We start from the raw sequence: 15,402 nt of genomic DNA, 5'->3' as shown, positions 1-15,402 counted from the left end.
TTATGTTAAAAAAAGTTTCTTTACACAGCCCACGTAATGTGTGTATGCTGTGTTCGCCTTCGAATCCATGTTTCCAATTCGGTGGAGTTTAAACTATCAAATGTTTTCAATTCGGTGAATTGACAAAATGTGACGATTAAGGGTGAAATTGATCAAATGATGTTTTCAGGGGCTTTGTTGAAGCATTGTCACAAACATAGGAGCTAAATTGGGGGATTTCTCCCAAAAAGAGTTGCCGGCACTAAAGGGCAACGAAACACGTCCAAATTCAAAGTTTCGGGGCAGTGTGCGAGAACAATAACCTACTCTCTCAGACCTCTCTTGTTAGGACACGAGACTACTCGAGTTTTCAAATCTAAAGGGAAAGTCAAAATTCATACCATTCTCGATCTCAGACCGCGAGTAGAATCAAATAATACAGTCGAGCGAGTGTAAAGAAAAGATAACTTTTTGAGGATTGTAAGTTGGCAACGTGGGACGAATTATTAGGTTAGATACCATTCACACTGGATAGACCACGAGCCTTCCACACGCCCTAAACCCGTGGCTAAATCTAAACCCTCCATGTCCAACTTAATCCAACGGTATACAAAAAGCCCATCCAGCCTGGAACACCCTCCTCTCTGTATTTAACTATCCTCTGCAACTCCAACTTCAGCAGCCACCATTCTCCATTTCCATTGCAAAAAACCTCTCTGAATTCTGAAACCCATCTCTATTTTTCTCTTATTAAGGCTATGGCAGCAACGTTTTTGAGCCCTGTTCCAGCCTTGTCTCTTGCAGCAAAGCAAGGGGATACTGCTCGTGTCCTAATCACTAGTCCTACTAGTGATGGGCATGGCATTTCTTGTTCTTCTGTTTCAGCCTTTCCTTCGGCTTCAAGAAAGAAAAGAAACACCAGTCTTGTAGTTTCTGCCACTGGAGAAACTCTTACTGGTGTTGTTTTCCAGCCATTTGAAGAGGTGAAGAAGGAGGTCTTTGTTGTACCTAATTCTCCTCAAGTTTCTCTTGCTCGTCAGTACTTTGTGGATGACTGTGAAGCTGCCATTAATGAGCAGATCAAGTCAGTGATAACTTTTCTCTTTCCATTTTTTCATAAAAGATAGAATCTTGTGGACTCATTGCAGATTAGTGTTATTGATATGTTTTTTTTTCTCTGTGTTAACAGTGTGGAGTACACAGCTTCCTATGTATACCATGCCATGTTTGCCTATTTTGACAGGGATAACATTGCTCTCAAAGGCCTAGCCAAGTAACCAAACAAAATCCATACGTTTATTCTTGAGTATTTTCTTTTCTTTCTTTTAAGTTTTGAATTATATGAACTGAGGTATGGTATGGTCATGTTGTGACTTGTAACCAGATTCTTCAAGGAGTCAAGTGAAGAAGAAAGAGAACATGCTGAAAAGCTCATGGAATATCAGGCACCACTTACTTTGAAACTCAAATATGCCCTGATTAAAATATCTTGGTTTATCTCTTTCATTTTGGGTATTTTTTTTTATTATTTTGTCTAATCATTCTCCATTTATATGTAATCAGAATATACGAGGAGGGAAAGTAGTACTTCACTCTATACTGACACCCCCTTCTGAATTTGAGCATGTTGAGAAAGGAGATGCATTATATGGTGTGTGTCTAGACTCATGTTCATTGTTAGAAATTGCTTTTACTTTTTTTTTTTTTTTGGACTTTGCCTACAATTCCATCCATATTTTAATGTAGTGACAAATGACATTGTAAGAGTACAATCTTGTTTGTCATTTCTTCTACTTCTGGGATCTTTGTTATGCTTTCCGTTATATAGAGGTGTCAAGGCATGCTTCTGTAATGGATGATGATTGCAGTTCTTTTGAGATAATTAACTTGGGCTGTCTTTGATCCTTTGATCCAGCAATGGAATTAGCATTGTCTTTGGAGAAGTTGACAAATGAGAAACTGCTGAGCTTGCACAAGGTGATGTTTCCTAGTTTTTCCTTTTGTAAATAGGAAATAGTAAGCACTTTCTTGCAATGAATAACTGGAATTGTCAATGGTTTTTTCAATTGTGCTCATGAGCTATGCTATGTTCTTGATAAATATTAGGTGGCAGACGAGAACAATGATCCACAAATGGCAGATTTCGTCGAGAGCGAATTTTTAACCGAACAGGTGAGCTCGAAATAAATTTTATTTCTTTCCCCTGGATTTGACACAAGACTTTGAACTCTTGTATGATCTAATCCTGTGATGTACAAATTAAGATTTTCAGATTACGCGTCTAAACGCATTGAGTTTTATGAAGTGCCAATAATTCTGATGAAGAACAGTTTGAATAATTATTCATTGATGTCCAGAAAAAGATGTGGATGCCACATTTTACCTTTTTCCTGCTGTCTTTAACCTGTTACACATTTGTTCTGTCCAAAACTGAGACAAAATCTATAAATTTAACAGGGAGAAGAAGTATCATATCGTAATTGGTAACATTCTTTGTTAAACTTGTAGTACTTTTTGCCTCATTTTGTGATTAATACAACTTTTTTTTTCATCAGGTTGAATCCATTAAGAAGATAGCAGAATATGTCGCTCAACTGCGGATGGTTGGGAAAGGCCATGGTATGCATATAACTCACATTTTCAGTATCTTGTTACTTTCACTAAGCTAGCCAACTTACTCTTTGATTCTCCACATATTTATAATTTTGGGTTTTAAGACTAGTGTTTATGGTCTTGCAGGAGTATGGCACTTTGATCAGATGCTCCTCAATTAGGGTCATGCTGCATGATGTGGAAATACAATCTGCACCTGTTCTTGGTTCAAGTCCGTCGCTATCGCAGGTCGAGGCTATCCTCTCTGGAGCTGTTGAGGATAATAAATTGTCAGTGTAGATGAATTAATGTAGTGAAAGGCTGGTAGCTACTTTGCTTTCAATAAAACGAGGCAACAATTTAAGAACAGATATTGACTCTTATGATTTGATGCACAAATTTGCCTTATGATTGACTTGGAGGTGGAATGTAGTAGTATTTCCTTTTGACCAGCTTTCGGGCCAGGTGCTATTTGAGTGCAGAACCACTTCTATTGATTTATCTATAAATATGAAGATGGTTGACCTAGTTAAATCATATTAGATAGAGCTAATTTTATTTGTTAAATAACGATCATTCCATTGATTTCTTGTTAAGGAAAAAAAAACATTTCATTGATTTATTTCTTTGATACAAGCATTCTGGCGAAACTAGTATCGTAATTACCGTTCTCAAATTTCGTTCTTTTTTGCACCTGAAGAATGTCTACTGGCAATATTTCGAGGTTCCGGCTACAAGAACCACCGGGCAGGCAGCTTCTTATGCCTTTTCTTCCATTCCATCGCCTTCTTTTGCCCTTTCTCCCTCCATTAACTCTCTAACAAGCTTCTCAACTTGATCTCTCTCTTTACATCACTATTTATCTCCATGCCAATAACCCAATTGCTGCTAGCAAACCAACAGTTGGTTTGCTGCTCCACAAAAAATGGTCAACAAAGAAATGGAACTCCACAACTAACGATTTCAAGCATCGAATTCCATCCCATGTGACTTGCAAAACCTCCTGTTGAAGGGTGCTTTAAAATCTGCTCTTGCGGACACCAACTTGCTAAATGGCCTCTATCCTTAGTTTCTACAAGGAATTTAGGTGGCAAAATTGTCGACTCGCAACCACCATTAGCAGGCCTTATTATCCATAAGAAAGGTTCTTGCTGTTAGCTAGACCCCAAGCAAATTGTAGCATTTGCTGTGGTGTTTGCACAGTGATGCTTCCAAAATTTACATACACCACAGAATTTGGTTCTTTCAAATCAAGTCAATCAGTGAAGTCTGATTGTTCTTTCCATGGATTTGAACCCATATAGTTCAGTTTATTATCTGTTATATGATTATTAGCAAGCAAGTGGATAGGAAATAGGAGGAAACATTGTTGAAAGAGCATCCAAAACCTCCAGTACGAAGGAGTAAATATTTTCAAAACGATAGCAGAAGCTCTTGATTTCCCTTGTGAGGTAGCTGACCATGATATCGTTGGGGTACGTAGTTCTAATGAAAGTTGGGAGATCCTTCAGGAAAATATTTTTCATACTTGGAATCTAATCTATTGTAGTTTCTAGGTACCCAAATGTTAGATAGGCATCTGCAAATCATAGAAAATTAGTGCGGTTCTGATCTCACAAGATGAATCTTAAATTTTGAATATGAAGGAGTTTTTAAACCTTTTGCTAGGTGTTAAAGCCTTCTTCAACAAGAACCTGGAAGGCTGGAACTATGTGTAGCCTAAACAACCACAGGCACTATGAGTATGAAACAATACTTCAGGAATTTCAGATTCTTTGGCAGAAGTGTAAAGGACATACCACCATCAGAAACAACACAGGTCTCCAGTGGGACTTTGGAAGACAAAAGTACTGTCATTGAGCCAGTGAAGTAAATTGCGGAATGGATTCACAGACAGAAGCAATGTCCCGAGTGGCATCAGAATATTCTGTCTGTAGGAGACCATCAGGTATAGCTTCAAACTGGAAGTCCGGCAAGCCATCCAGAGAGTCGGAACCTCTGGATTTGAGTAGTCGTTTGTGGCTATACTCAGTGTTGACAAAGGTTATTTGGAAGCCTTTAAAATGTAGGAGTTTAGATAGCTTTAGCATCGGGGTTGTGTGACCCTGAGATGGGAAAGGTACGCAAACAGCATGAGGTTTATCAGCTACTTCATTGAAATCCACCCCCCCCCCTCTCAATGTGAATGTGAAACGATGCAATTATTTGGCAGGGAGAGAGATGTTACCACCTTTATAGCTAATTTTGAGCGTATGGCTCTGAGAAATGTCAGCAGTGCAGAACAGAAACCTATTAGTTGGTGTTGAAGTAGGAGGCCAAATGCAATGTATTCTTAATGCAAGTTTTAGATTCAAGGTAATGCAATGATTCATTAACACACCATCATCTCCAACAGGACTCTTAGAAAACATTAAGTAATGGATGCTTTTTGTCTTTTGAATTCGCATATATAAAAGTCGTTTTCTAGTCAATTTTTTCCCCTTATTCAGGATGTAATAGTTTGAAGAGAAACCAGCAAGTTCATCATGGATGTCTACACGCGATAGGCTAGACGAAAAGACTAGTACTTGTCAAATACACAGTACCAACATCAAAACTTAAAGATTACTGCTGCATCAAGTTTATAGTTTGGAGGATTGACATGATTCAAATTGGCCTGAAACAGAAATTCCTGCAAGGTCTCTTCCTTCTAGTGTTTTGAGCAATTGGATGACAAGAATGAACCATCTTCCACATCACTTGTATGTCTGTATACTCTCCACAACTTTCCATGTCCTTGTACAGATTCATGAGCCCATGATCGTTTCCTGCCATCATATGAATATAAGAAAACCAGATAAAACCAAAATCATTCTTCCCATGTGATTGCTGAGCACAAATGTCTTCCATTTGACAAAGGGGTAGATTCTAATGAACTCAATCTTACCTCTGGTTTTGTGTCTTAAGCTTGAAGCAAGCTTCAAAAGAATACACTTCGGAGAGAAGACAAATGTTTGTTTGAACCACAGCCAGCTCCTCCACTTCTCCATCTTCACTTGGGTTCTGCTTATTCTTGACTTCTATTTTATATCTACTTTTTTGTCCCTACTCTCTCTTACTAATAATTTAAATCGAGGGAAGCAAAGAAATGAATCCGACACATCACGAAGCAACATTTGTAAAGACATGAGGGCCTCTCTGTAGTAGTTATGTTTTTCTAATGGTTACTAACTTTTCTTGGTTCTTTTAAATAATACTGTGTTTTGCATTATTTTACTTTAAAGCTTGATTCAACTGCTCTCAAGTACTTCACTTGATGATGTTTATCCCATCAAGATCAACATCACATAGCTTATTATCTAGGAATTAGGCGAATGATATTAATCAAGCTAGAGCTAAAACGTGGATGAAAAGGCAGCCTTTGATATGAAGCAATACTTCTCATCTACAAAATTGGCATTCTTAACCCCTCTAATGCAGAACAATGATGATGATGATGTGGTAGAGATGAAAGAACTTACTGGGAAGAAATGGACAAATTTTGGAGTTTCCCGATCCACTTTTCCTCTCATCCAAGATTCTTATTTCTATTGTAATGAAGTGAGGCAGTGATGGGGCCCTGGTCAAACGGTTGGTTGGTGTTTCCTTCAGTTCCTTTGTGTCGTGTCTGCACACGTCCCTCTCTCTTTCCCACACACACAGAGACAGGAAAGCACTGTCCATTACTGAATCTATTAGAATATTAATGAAGTTTTGAGTATCCAAAGAATTCTGATGGAAAGAACGTACTTGGAAGATTGTGCTTGGTGTTATTGGGTTCTCTTTGTATAGCTTTCAATGTTAAGCTTAATCTACCGACTACTGGGGACCTTTCTTCCTCACCGCATACCAGTAAGAATACTGAAGCATGCATGTGCTTTGCAACCGTTCCCGGCAGTGTAGTCCCTAACTGCCTTCATTGACATGTTACCAACTCTATTCCTCTACCCAAACTTGTTATCTTGTGTATTGTTTCACTACAGAAGCGAATTTTTTTCTTTTTCTTTCTTTCTTTTCAGATAGACAAGTACATTCCAAAAGATCTTCACCTGTATCCTATCTCCTAAGCTCAAGGGACCGAGCATGGCCTGGAAATTGCTGCATGGATTGGTTTCTCTAGCAGCTTATAATCGTACTTTCTTTTTATTCTGTTTTTCTCAAGTTTGGCTAAAGCAAGGCTTTGCTCGCTTATTCCTTCAAGACTTGCCATTTTAACCAAGTTTGGTGCTTACTAAATACACAAAATCCAGCCCCTGAAACAGTGAAGCAGGCAAACACAAGACACCACTTTAGGATATGCTTTGATTATTAATGGGTTCTCTTTGCATCGCTTTCTTCTTGTTTTTTATTTTCTTCTTTTCAACAATTTGAATCACTTTCAATGTAAAGAGTTTTAATCTACCAGTCACAATGTCTTCATTTACATTTTATCAACTCTATTCCTCTAACCAAACTTATTCTCTTGTGTATCGTACACTCCAAAAATAATTTTTCTTTATTTTCTCAGTGCAACACTTGGTAAACTAGTCCGAGACATCACCACATCTATCAGATGTTCTGTGTTCGTACGGAATTGAACCTGAAAACGGCTTTATTTCAGGGTTTGTTTCTCTCAAGTTTGGCTTAGGCCATGCATGCTTTCAATACCAAATATTCATCGGACTAACTAAATCAAAACCTAGAGAGGTCACCTGCTGGTAAATGCACGGGAACTACAAGGACGCGGGTCAAAACTCAAAAGAGTACACACAAGTAATCTGAAAGGATGAAACCTTTCAAGATGATCAAGATTGCCTATAGCTGCCCACTCGAGATCATGCTGGTAAACACCTAGGGATATTGCGAGGACAAGCAAGGCTGAAATTCATTGCACTCCATCACTTCTACAAGCCAAACAAAGAACACTTTCATAGAGTTTTGAAAGCATTTCCCAAAGGAGCGTAACAATATTAATAGAATTTTTTCTTGACCAAACAGGCAAAAAAGATTACTCAGAATGAGTTCTGAAATTGGCTACCGAAAAATCTCGTGCCTCCTTTGTCAATGCATATCGCAAAAGTTAAAATTGAAATGTAAAAACAATGCTCAAAATTGTGCACTAAATTACACAAACAAACATCCATTATAGCATCAGCAAAACTAAAGACTAAACCCAGTATTCAAGGAAAAATCATGAGCTTCATGCAGCAGTTTGGGATGCTGCCTGCCTCTTTCTAGCCTCCTCAATGATAGACAATTTAATACCCTTGCCCTTGGGAAGTGAAATCCATGGCTTGGAGCCCTTTCCAATTGTGAACACATTGCCCAAACGAGTTGCGAACTCATGGCCAGTGGCATCTTGAACGTGGATCGTCTCAAAGCTTCCCTTATGCTTCTCCCTGTTCTTAATTACTCCAACTCGGCCTCTGTTCCTTCCTCCAGTGACCATGACAACATTTCCCACATCAAACTTGATGAAGTCAACTATTTTGTTGCTCTCTAGGTCCAGCTTGATGGTGTCATTGGCCTTAATCAGGGGATCTGGGTAGCGGATGGTGCGTCCATCATAGGTGTTCAGGTAAGGGATCCCTTTCTGCCCAAACTGAATAGACCGAACTTTGCAAAGCTTAAACTGCAAAAGCATTAAACAACAAATGAAATCAATAGCTGCACTGATTCCATTCAAAGATATGAAATTACACAAACACAACTCATTGACCTATCAAATTAGTGCATAGTCCAGAAAAACAAAAAAATATCAAAAATAAAAGCAACAAAACCACATAGCCAAATGTATCACAAACCTTGGCCTCGTCATCTCTAAGGGAGTGAAGCCGGAAGCGACCTTTGGTGTCATAGAGCAGACGGAAGCTCTCATTTGTCTTTGGGATTGACACAACATCTTTAACAGAAAGCAAAACAAAGTGAGCAGCCTGAATGAAATTATAGAATTTGCGGGAGAACAATGAAAAGGAAATGATCATATAAGTGAAAAAGAGCAGAAACTCTAATAGATTATCACACATAATAAACGCTTCCAATCAAGCATGACAGTAAGCTAGCAGGAAAAAGATCTCATTACACAGTGACAACTTAAAACAAGCATTAACTTCTGGCAGAGAAGGGCTCTTATAACCTATATCACACATATGATCACTTTCCACCACCTATTTTGCTGTTTCTTAATCATACCATGCCCACCAACAGGTGAAAAATCAAAATAATAGCAAGTTCATCCATTACTTTCATCCAGATATAATAATGATGAAAACATCTACTGACCCATCTGGAACCAATACTAAAGCATTGGAAAAAAAATATCCCACTCCCATCCAGAAGATGCACATGAAAAAATCTTAAAACTTGTAGGGGTAAAGAAAGAATTACACGTACCCATGAAACCAGATGGGTAAGTTTTATCTGTCCTAACCTTCCCATCAACCAGAACATGTCTCTGCATCAAAATAGCAATCACTTCACGGTACGTCAAAGCATACTTCAGCCTGTTTCGCAGAATGAGAATCAGAGGCAAGCATTCCCTTGATTTGTGGGGTCCAGATGAGGGTTTGGGTGCCTTCACAACACAAGATAAAACTAATTACATTCAACGAAGAATACCAGGAAAGAAGCTAGTACAAGGAATGCATTGACATTGCAGCATATAGTCAGAGATTGCAAACATACAAATGCACCACCAAGTTTGTCAAGCATCCAATGTTTAGGAGCATTGAGCCTCTTCAAGTGTTTCTTCAACCCTCTAGCCTGTAATGCAACATAAAAGCAGAGATCAGTTAAGCCAGAGTACGAAGAAAAACATCTAAAAATTCTAGAAAAATATCAATGCTATCGTCATATCATCCACAGAATAAAACAACAAGAAGAAAAATAAGGAAAACAAATGAACAAAGGCATAAAGGTGTAATAAATCAGGAAATGCCATTATTTCAAAATCCAACGTAACAAAAATCAATCACAGATCTTACACAAAACAAACAAAAACATGGGCTAAGGTTAGCAATCGTCAAAACCAACAGAATGAGAACACTTAATCAACTTTCACTCCATTCTACAAAACAAAGAAACATTTATATCCCACAATATCAAAACCAACAAGAAAAAATGTAAGCCCATTTTTTCTTGTAAAGCATCAACTACACAACACAATTAAGCATCACTGAGACAAGCTCACATCCTATGAGCTACCCAATCCAAAACCAAAAAGGCACATAACTCAAGATACAAAAAAAAAAAATCTAACCATTTTATAAACGTAAAGATCAAGAGGCAAGTAACTCTGCTGAGCTGAGCTGAGCCTCTCTTGAGTCTCCTCCTCTGTTGCGAGCTTCAAAGCCTACACTGGTTGAGAGAGATGAAAAAACAGTACTATAGTATTAGGGTTCTTCTTCTTAGTATTATTATTATTGGATCCCTAATTTAACCGGGTCGGGGTCATTTTATTGGGTTATGGACTACGGTTTGGGCCCAACTATTTATCCACTACTTGTCCTAAAAGTTCTTTTTTAATTATTACTAGTTAATTGATACGCGCGCGGATTAAAATAAATTTTTAAAAAACTTGTAATTTATCTCTTTATTTAAATTAAGTTTTTAACTAAATTAAGTGGAAACTAATCTGAATTAAATTAATTAATTTTATAAGTTAAAAATATCATTTAGCTTTTAAAATAAATTCAAGATAATTTTTTTTAAAAAAACATTATTGAGAAAATAACAAATTAACTCAATCTCAGTTCTCAAACATTTTATTTCTTAAATTTTATTAAATTTAATAATATTTTTTTAAAAAAATTTAAAATTATATTCCCAGTTTATTTCTTAATCATAATAAAATCAAATCAAGAAAAAATATTAAAAAATTTAAAAAGCCAACAAAAAAAAAATATACAACTAGTAAGTGAACTTGTCAAATCTATAAACTGAATAATTAATCTGAGCTAACATGCCAAACCACGTTATTGATTCTAGTTAAATTGTATCTCTTTTTTTTTTGAAAAAAATTATTTTTTTTATTTTTAATTTTTTATATATTTATAATTATTGAGATAAAATTAAATATTAATTATTTAATTTAATTCAAAATATAATTGTGTTATTATTATTGTAGTTTTATTAAAAATATTTTAGGTTTATATAGACTTGTTATTAACCAAAGAGAAACCATAAAAAACAACGTATTCTCCTTCTTTTTTTTCTTATTTATTTAAAGTTTTAAATAGTTTAGCTATATCTTCTATATTGTATATATGTGGAACAAATAAATAATAAATCACACTTTAAGCCAACTGATTGTATTCTTTATTTGTTTCCATTATATCACCGCACACGAACAAATGTCTCAGAGTAATTTCTCATTAAAGAATACCACATCCCTTCAGCAAGCCTACCTTCAATCTTTCATATAAAAGGCACACTGTTCCATTTCTGAAGAAAGAAAAAAGAGGAACAACCTCTGTAGTTTTAAACATTGGAATTCCAAGTCAATAAATGAACAAGCAGAAAACACATTATACAATGAGAAAAGCTAAAGGAAAAAAAAATCACTAGGAAATATATCAAGTGACAGACCCCCCCCTGCAAATCCTTGATTATAATAAGCTCACTCTCCTTAATCATGGATGATGGAGTGAATGAGGATGGCTGCTTCGTCAGTTGTTGGAACAGCATCATCTGTTTATAAAAAGCACATATATAATGTATAAAAGGCTATTTAATCAGTATTCACAGAGCTTGAAAACGCTCGTTTCTTAATTCTCCTAAACAACACGAGTGTAGAGACATCAAATTCATTAAAAACTAGGCGGAGATTAAGAAGAAAAAGAAGAAAAAAGAAGAAAAAACGGAAGGGAAGGACAAGGGAGCCATCAAATTCTGGGGAGGTGAAAGTAAAGAACATGTATACCTGGAAGCGATGTAGGAAAGTGGGAAACAATGTGATCGATGATACCTCCACCGCCCTCCTCTTCAGCCTTTGCTCGTTCATTTGCTTCATCAACTCCTGTTGTTACCTTCTGTTTCTTTTTAACTTGATCTTCACTTGTTCCTTCACCATCTCTAACTTGGAAAGCTTCATTTTGTTCTTCTTTTTTACTCAAAGGAGAGATCAAGTTGGGGATGATACTGTCCAGCAGTCCACCTCCCTTCTCTTCATTCTCTTCTTCTTTACCTTCTTCTTCACGGTGTTCAGCTTCTCCTCTAGAGACCAAGTTAGAGAAGATATGGTTTATGAACGACCCACTTGGCCTTTCTTCTCCACTTTCTTGATGATTATCTTTCTCATCATCATCATCTCCCTCTTTAGGATGCAACAAGCTTTCAGCTTCTGGCACACCATCTTCCATAATTTTTCTTTTTTTTGTTTCAAGTGGTCGCTCGACTCCCTTTCAGTTCAGCTCCATTACAAGTTCCAACCGACTGATTTATGTACAGGCTTTGGGGAGTTGTTTAATAAAGAAGCTATGGTTACTTTACACGTACTTCGAAGCTGTTGTCTGATGAAGCTTGTCTCCAATTGGTAGCAAACAAGTGGCACCTCTTGTAGCCTTACCAGGTGTTTTTCTAGTTGATTTCTGTACACTAGGTCGGTCGCCGGTGGGAAATAATCCCCTGTTTTCGGTTTCGCAGCTTTTGCCTTCCGTAAAATTTAAGTTTACACATATCTATGACTTCTGTACAATGCCTGCCAAGATTTCCGATCTTCCAATCGATACGGAATCGAATTCGGTTTCGATTCCATTTCATTAATTTTATCAGAAATTTGATGGGCTCTGTTCATAAACTTAACAGCCGGGCTGGCCCAAAACTTAGCCCACCATTTCTCCTTCTCCTCAATTTCTTATGGGGTTTTCTTTCTTTTTGAAAATGGAGTCTTTGTGTAGGATCTTTTCGACTTATGTGGTGTGACGGTAACATGGCATGTTCTCATATTCCAAAATCCAAATAAAAGGTCAAGCATTTGTGTGTGGTAACCAGATTTTCTTCGGTTGGATCCAGGTCGGGTATTTTGGGTTTTCTAAATGGGTTTGACACTTAAGGGTGTGTTTGGGACGTGCAAACTGTGTTTTTTAAAATTTTATTTGTTTTATTTAAAATAATTTATTTTTTATATTTTTAAATCATTTTGATGTACTGATATCAAAATTAATTTTTTTAAAAATAAAAAATTTTTATTTTAATATATTTTTAAATGAAAAATACTTTAAACCGCCATCACTATTACAATCTTAAACACATTCAACAGGGAAAATAAATTTGGGGTTTTGTTGCTGTCATTGAAGGAGATTACAGAAAGACAATTAATGAAAGGGAGAGCATTTGGGGGTTTCTTGAACCAATTATAAAGAAGTTACTGATATTGTTTGGTATTGTAATAGTTGTTGTTTTTTTAAAGTATTTTTTATTTGAAAATATATCGAAATGATATATTTTTTATTTTTTAAAATTTATTTTTTATATCGGCATATCAAAACAATATGAAAATATCAAAACATATTAACTTGAAACAAACATAAAAATTAAAAAAAATCAAAAACATTTTTGAAATATAAAAATAAATATACTCAATTGTTAAAGCTAATTGAAGCCATTTTAATTAGAGAGAGAGAAAAAACTTGAAAAACTTGATGAGATTTCAGGGTTGAAGATTTTGGATGTTAAGAGAAAGGAAATGGAGGTTAGAAAAGAAGGATATAAATAGTGTTTGTTGATGTAGTTAGTTGCAAGGATATCAATTTCGATTTAGTTGTTGTATTTTTTATTTTATTTTATTAAAACTATAAATTTTGATTTTAAAATATTTTAACACCGTGTTTCATAGTATATTGATATTATGTTAATTACTTGCTGGGCAAATAAGTTGTAATTTCTTTACCCTCATCTCAAAAAAAAAAAAAAAAAACAAGAAGAAGATTATCTCGTTTGTCCAACCATTTTACAGTTTGGTTCGAGCCAAATTAGAAAAACTAAACCAAATCAGTTTAAATTGGTTTTTGTTCTAAAAAAACAGAATGAAAACTAATCAGTTTGAACTAATTTTATTTTTTAAAAAAAAATTAATCTAATTATTTTTTTTAATAAAATCCAAACCAAACTAAAAATATTTATCCCCAAAGCAAACAAGCGAGACATGGTCTCGTGCCCATTGCATCAATGAGATGGATGTGGCATTATATATAGTTAAATCACTGAGATAAATTATTTGTCGTTACAGTAACTCATTTAGCAATTTTTTTCTCACCTATATTTCCTATCAATGAATTTGTAGCTCAATCAATCATCTCACGAAAAACAACGATGAAAATGTTATCAACGGACGGTAAATGAATTTGTAGCTCAATCAATCATCTCTCGAAAAAAACTGATTTTAAGTCCAAATCCTTTGTAATTAGAGGGGAGAAAAACCCTCCAATACATAGTCTCATACCCATTGCATCATTCCTTGAGAGACTTGAGTTCAAGTCTCTTGTAAACAAAAAAAATAATAATTAAGAGGAATAATAGTAATAATGGCATTGAAAATATCTTGTTGATAAAAAGAAAGGCACTCAATTGCTTCTAGTCTCAATACAATAAAATATTAGGATAGAAGCAAGGATTACCAATGAAATAGAATATATCATGTCCATAAATCATAAATTTTCTAGATGGTTGAATACGAAATGGGTGGCTTGCGCTACATCGTAAGCTGACCTAATTTTTTTTCATTATAAAAATGGAGGAGCAAATATTCACAAAGAGATAAAAAAAATAAAAACAAAATTAAGACTCAAATTATTGACTTGATCCGATTTAACAAGCTTACACAATTTTGATAGTATAAATATAAAAGTAAAAAAAATGAAAAATAAAAAGAGATAAAAGAACGACTTGAGCCAATCCAGATTAATATGCAAAAATTGCATAGGCATATGATTGGAATAAAAAAAAAAAATGAAAGCTCAATAACCCAAGGTTGAATGGGAAACTAGAAAAATAATAATTAAAAAGCAATGAAAAAGAGATTTTAGTCAAACTAGGTTAATCCATTAACCCCGTAATGAGCATATGATTGGAATAACTTTATAAAAAGAAAAATATAAAAAAAAATACAAAGATCAATTCTCAATAATCAAACATTGAAAAAATGAGATTGAAAAAAATTAAAATTTAATAAATAATTAACAAAAACAATATTGAAGTAAATTCATGTTAATATTCAAAACCGGTGAACCTAGTTATGAGCCAAATACTAACTCCATTGTGGCCAAACTCCAAAAATTAATGAAGTAAAATCTCAATTACAAAACATTGAGTAATAAAATTGAAAAAATAAAATAAAAAAAGAAATTAAAACAACACAAAGAGTAATAAAAAATAATAATAAAATTTGATATAAAAATAAATTGAAATTAAATATCAAGTAGGGATTAAAATAAATACTCATAAGTCAGATTTTTTAATATTTATACTCAACTCATTATCCATTATATAAGAAATTTATATATTTATAAAACTTCCATCAAATTTCTATAGAATATGAATTTACAACATCTTAAACGAATGGAATATAGTAGCGGTAGACAACTGAATCATAATGATGGCAGTGACAAGAGATTGTAGATGCACATCTAAGACTTTCTACTCAATTGTATGCGGTTGTCGTTATCCTTATTTTCAGTACTTTTTTTGCATTTAATAAGTGATTCTCTACTTTTTATTGCACATATTTTTGTGTCATCTTTAGCTAGTTATGTAGAAAAGAACAAAAGACTCTTTAACATTAGTTTTGTCTTTTTTTTTTTTTTTCTCTCATTTCTTTTTCATTAGTTTCTTGGTTTA

General features: G+C 34.8%; 3 protein-coding genes across 3 annotated transcripts; 1 reads left to right on the top strand and 2 right to left on the bottom strand.

Moving 5' to 3' along the window:
- Positions 1-651: 651 nt before the first annotated feature.
- Positions 652-3,023, top strand: LOC118048170 (ferritin, chloroplastic). Its single transcript, XM_035057750.2, has 8 exons — positions 652-1,063; positions 1,169-1,252; positions 1,364-1,424; positions 1,543-1,630; positions 1,895-1,956; positions 2,086-2,151; positions 2,535-2,598; positions 2,719-3,023. Exons 1-8 carry the CDS (start codon positions 738-740, stop codon positions 2,751-2,753), a joined length of 786 nt encoding a protein of 261 aa, XP_034913641.1. The 5' UTR covers positions 652-737; the 3' UTR covers positions 2,754-3,023.
- Positions 3,024-7,576: 4,553 nt separating this feature from the next.
- Positions 7,577-9,987, bottom strand: LOC118048171 (small ribosomal subunit protein eS4x). Its single transcript, XM_035057751.2, has 5 exons — positions 9,827-9,987; positions 9,253-9,330; positions 8,962-9,142; positions 8,373-8,470; positions 7,577-8,200 (listed from the first exon to the last, which is right to left on the bottom strand). Exons 1-5 carry the CDS (start codon positions 9,827-9,829, stop codon positions 7,769-7,771), a joined length of 792 nt encoding a protein of 263 aa, XP_034913642.1. The 5' UTR covers positions 9,830-9,987; the 3' UTR covers positions 7,577-7,768.
- A 789-nt stretch (positions 9,988-10,776) lies between these two features.
- On the bottom strand, positions 10,777-12,009 carry LOC118048172 (uncharacterized). Its single transcript, XM_035057752.2, has 2 exons — positions 11,489-12,009; positions 10,777-11,256 (listed from the first exon to the last, which is right to left on the bottom strand). The coding sequence occupies exons 1-2, from the start codon at positions 11,925-11,927 to the stop codon at positions 11,195-11,197; spliced, it is 501 nt and encodes a 166-aa protein (XP_034913643.1). The 5' UTR covers positions 11,928-12,009; the 3' UTR covers positions 10,777-11,194.
- Positions 12,010-15,402: the final 3,393 nt, after the last annotated feature.

This window comes from Populus alba, chromosome 6 (genome assembly GCF_005239225.2).
Source record: "Populus alba chromosome 6, ASM523922v2, whole genome shotgun sequence".
NCBI lineage: Eukaryota > Viridiplantae > Streptophyta > Magnoliopsida > Malpighiales > Salicaceae > Populus > Populus alba.
This window is presented reverse-complemented; position numbering and strand designations above follow the sequence as displayed.

What these genes read in the sequence shown, in the direction of transcription:
- LOC118048170 (XM_035057750.2), top strand. Translation starts at nt 738, where the DNA reads ATGGCAGCAACGTTTTTGAGCCCTGTTCCAGCCTTGTCTCTTGCAGCA. An exon ending in GCCATTAATGAGCAGATCAA is followed by an intron (nt 1,064 to 1,168) that starts GTCAGTGATAAC and finishes CTGTGTTAACAG; the next exon opens with TGTGGAGTACACAGCTTCCT. An exon ending in GCGAATTTTTAACCGAACAG is followed by an intron (nt 2,152 to 2,534) that starts GTGAGCTCGAAA and finishes TTTTTTCATCAG; the next exon opens with GTTGAATCCATTAAGAAGAT.
- LOC118048171 (XM_035057751.2), bottom strand. An exon ending in TTACCCATCTGGTTTCATGG is followed by an intron (nt 8,471 to 8,961) that starts GTACGTGTAATT and finishes TTTCTGTTAAAG; the next exon opens with ATGTTGTGTCAATCCCAAAG. An exon ending in TTAGAGATGACGAGGCCAAG is followed by an intron (nt 8,201 to 8,372) that starts GTTTGTGATACA and finishes ATGCTTTTGCAG; the next exon opens with TTTAAGCTTTGCAAAGTTCG.
- LOC118048172 (XM_035057752.2), bottom strand. Translation starts at nt 11,927, where the DNA reads ATGGAAGATGGTGTGCCAGAAGCTGAAAGCTTGTTGCATCCTAAAGAG. An exon ending in CTTTCCTACATCGCTTCCAG is followed by an intron (nt 11,257 to 11,488) that starts GTATACATGTTC and finishes TTTTATAAACAG; the next exon opens with ATGATGCTGTTCCAACAACT.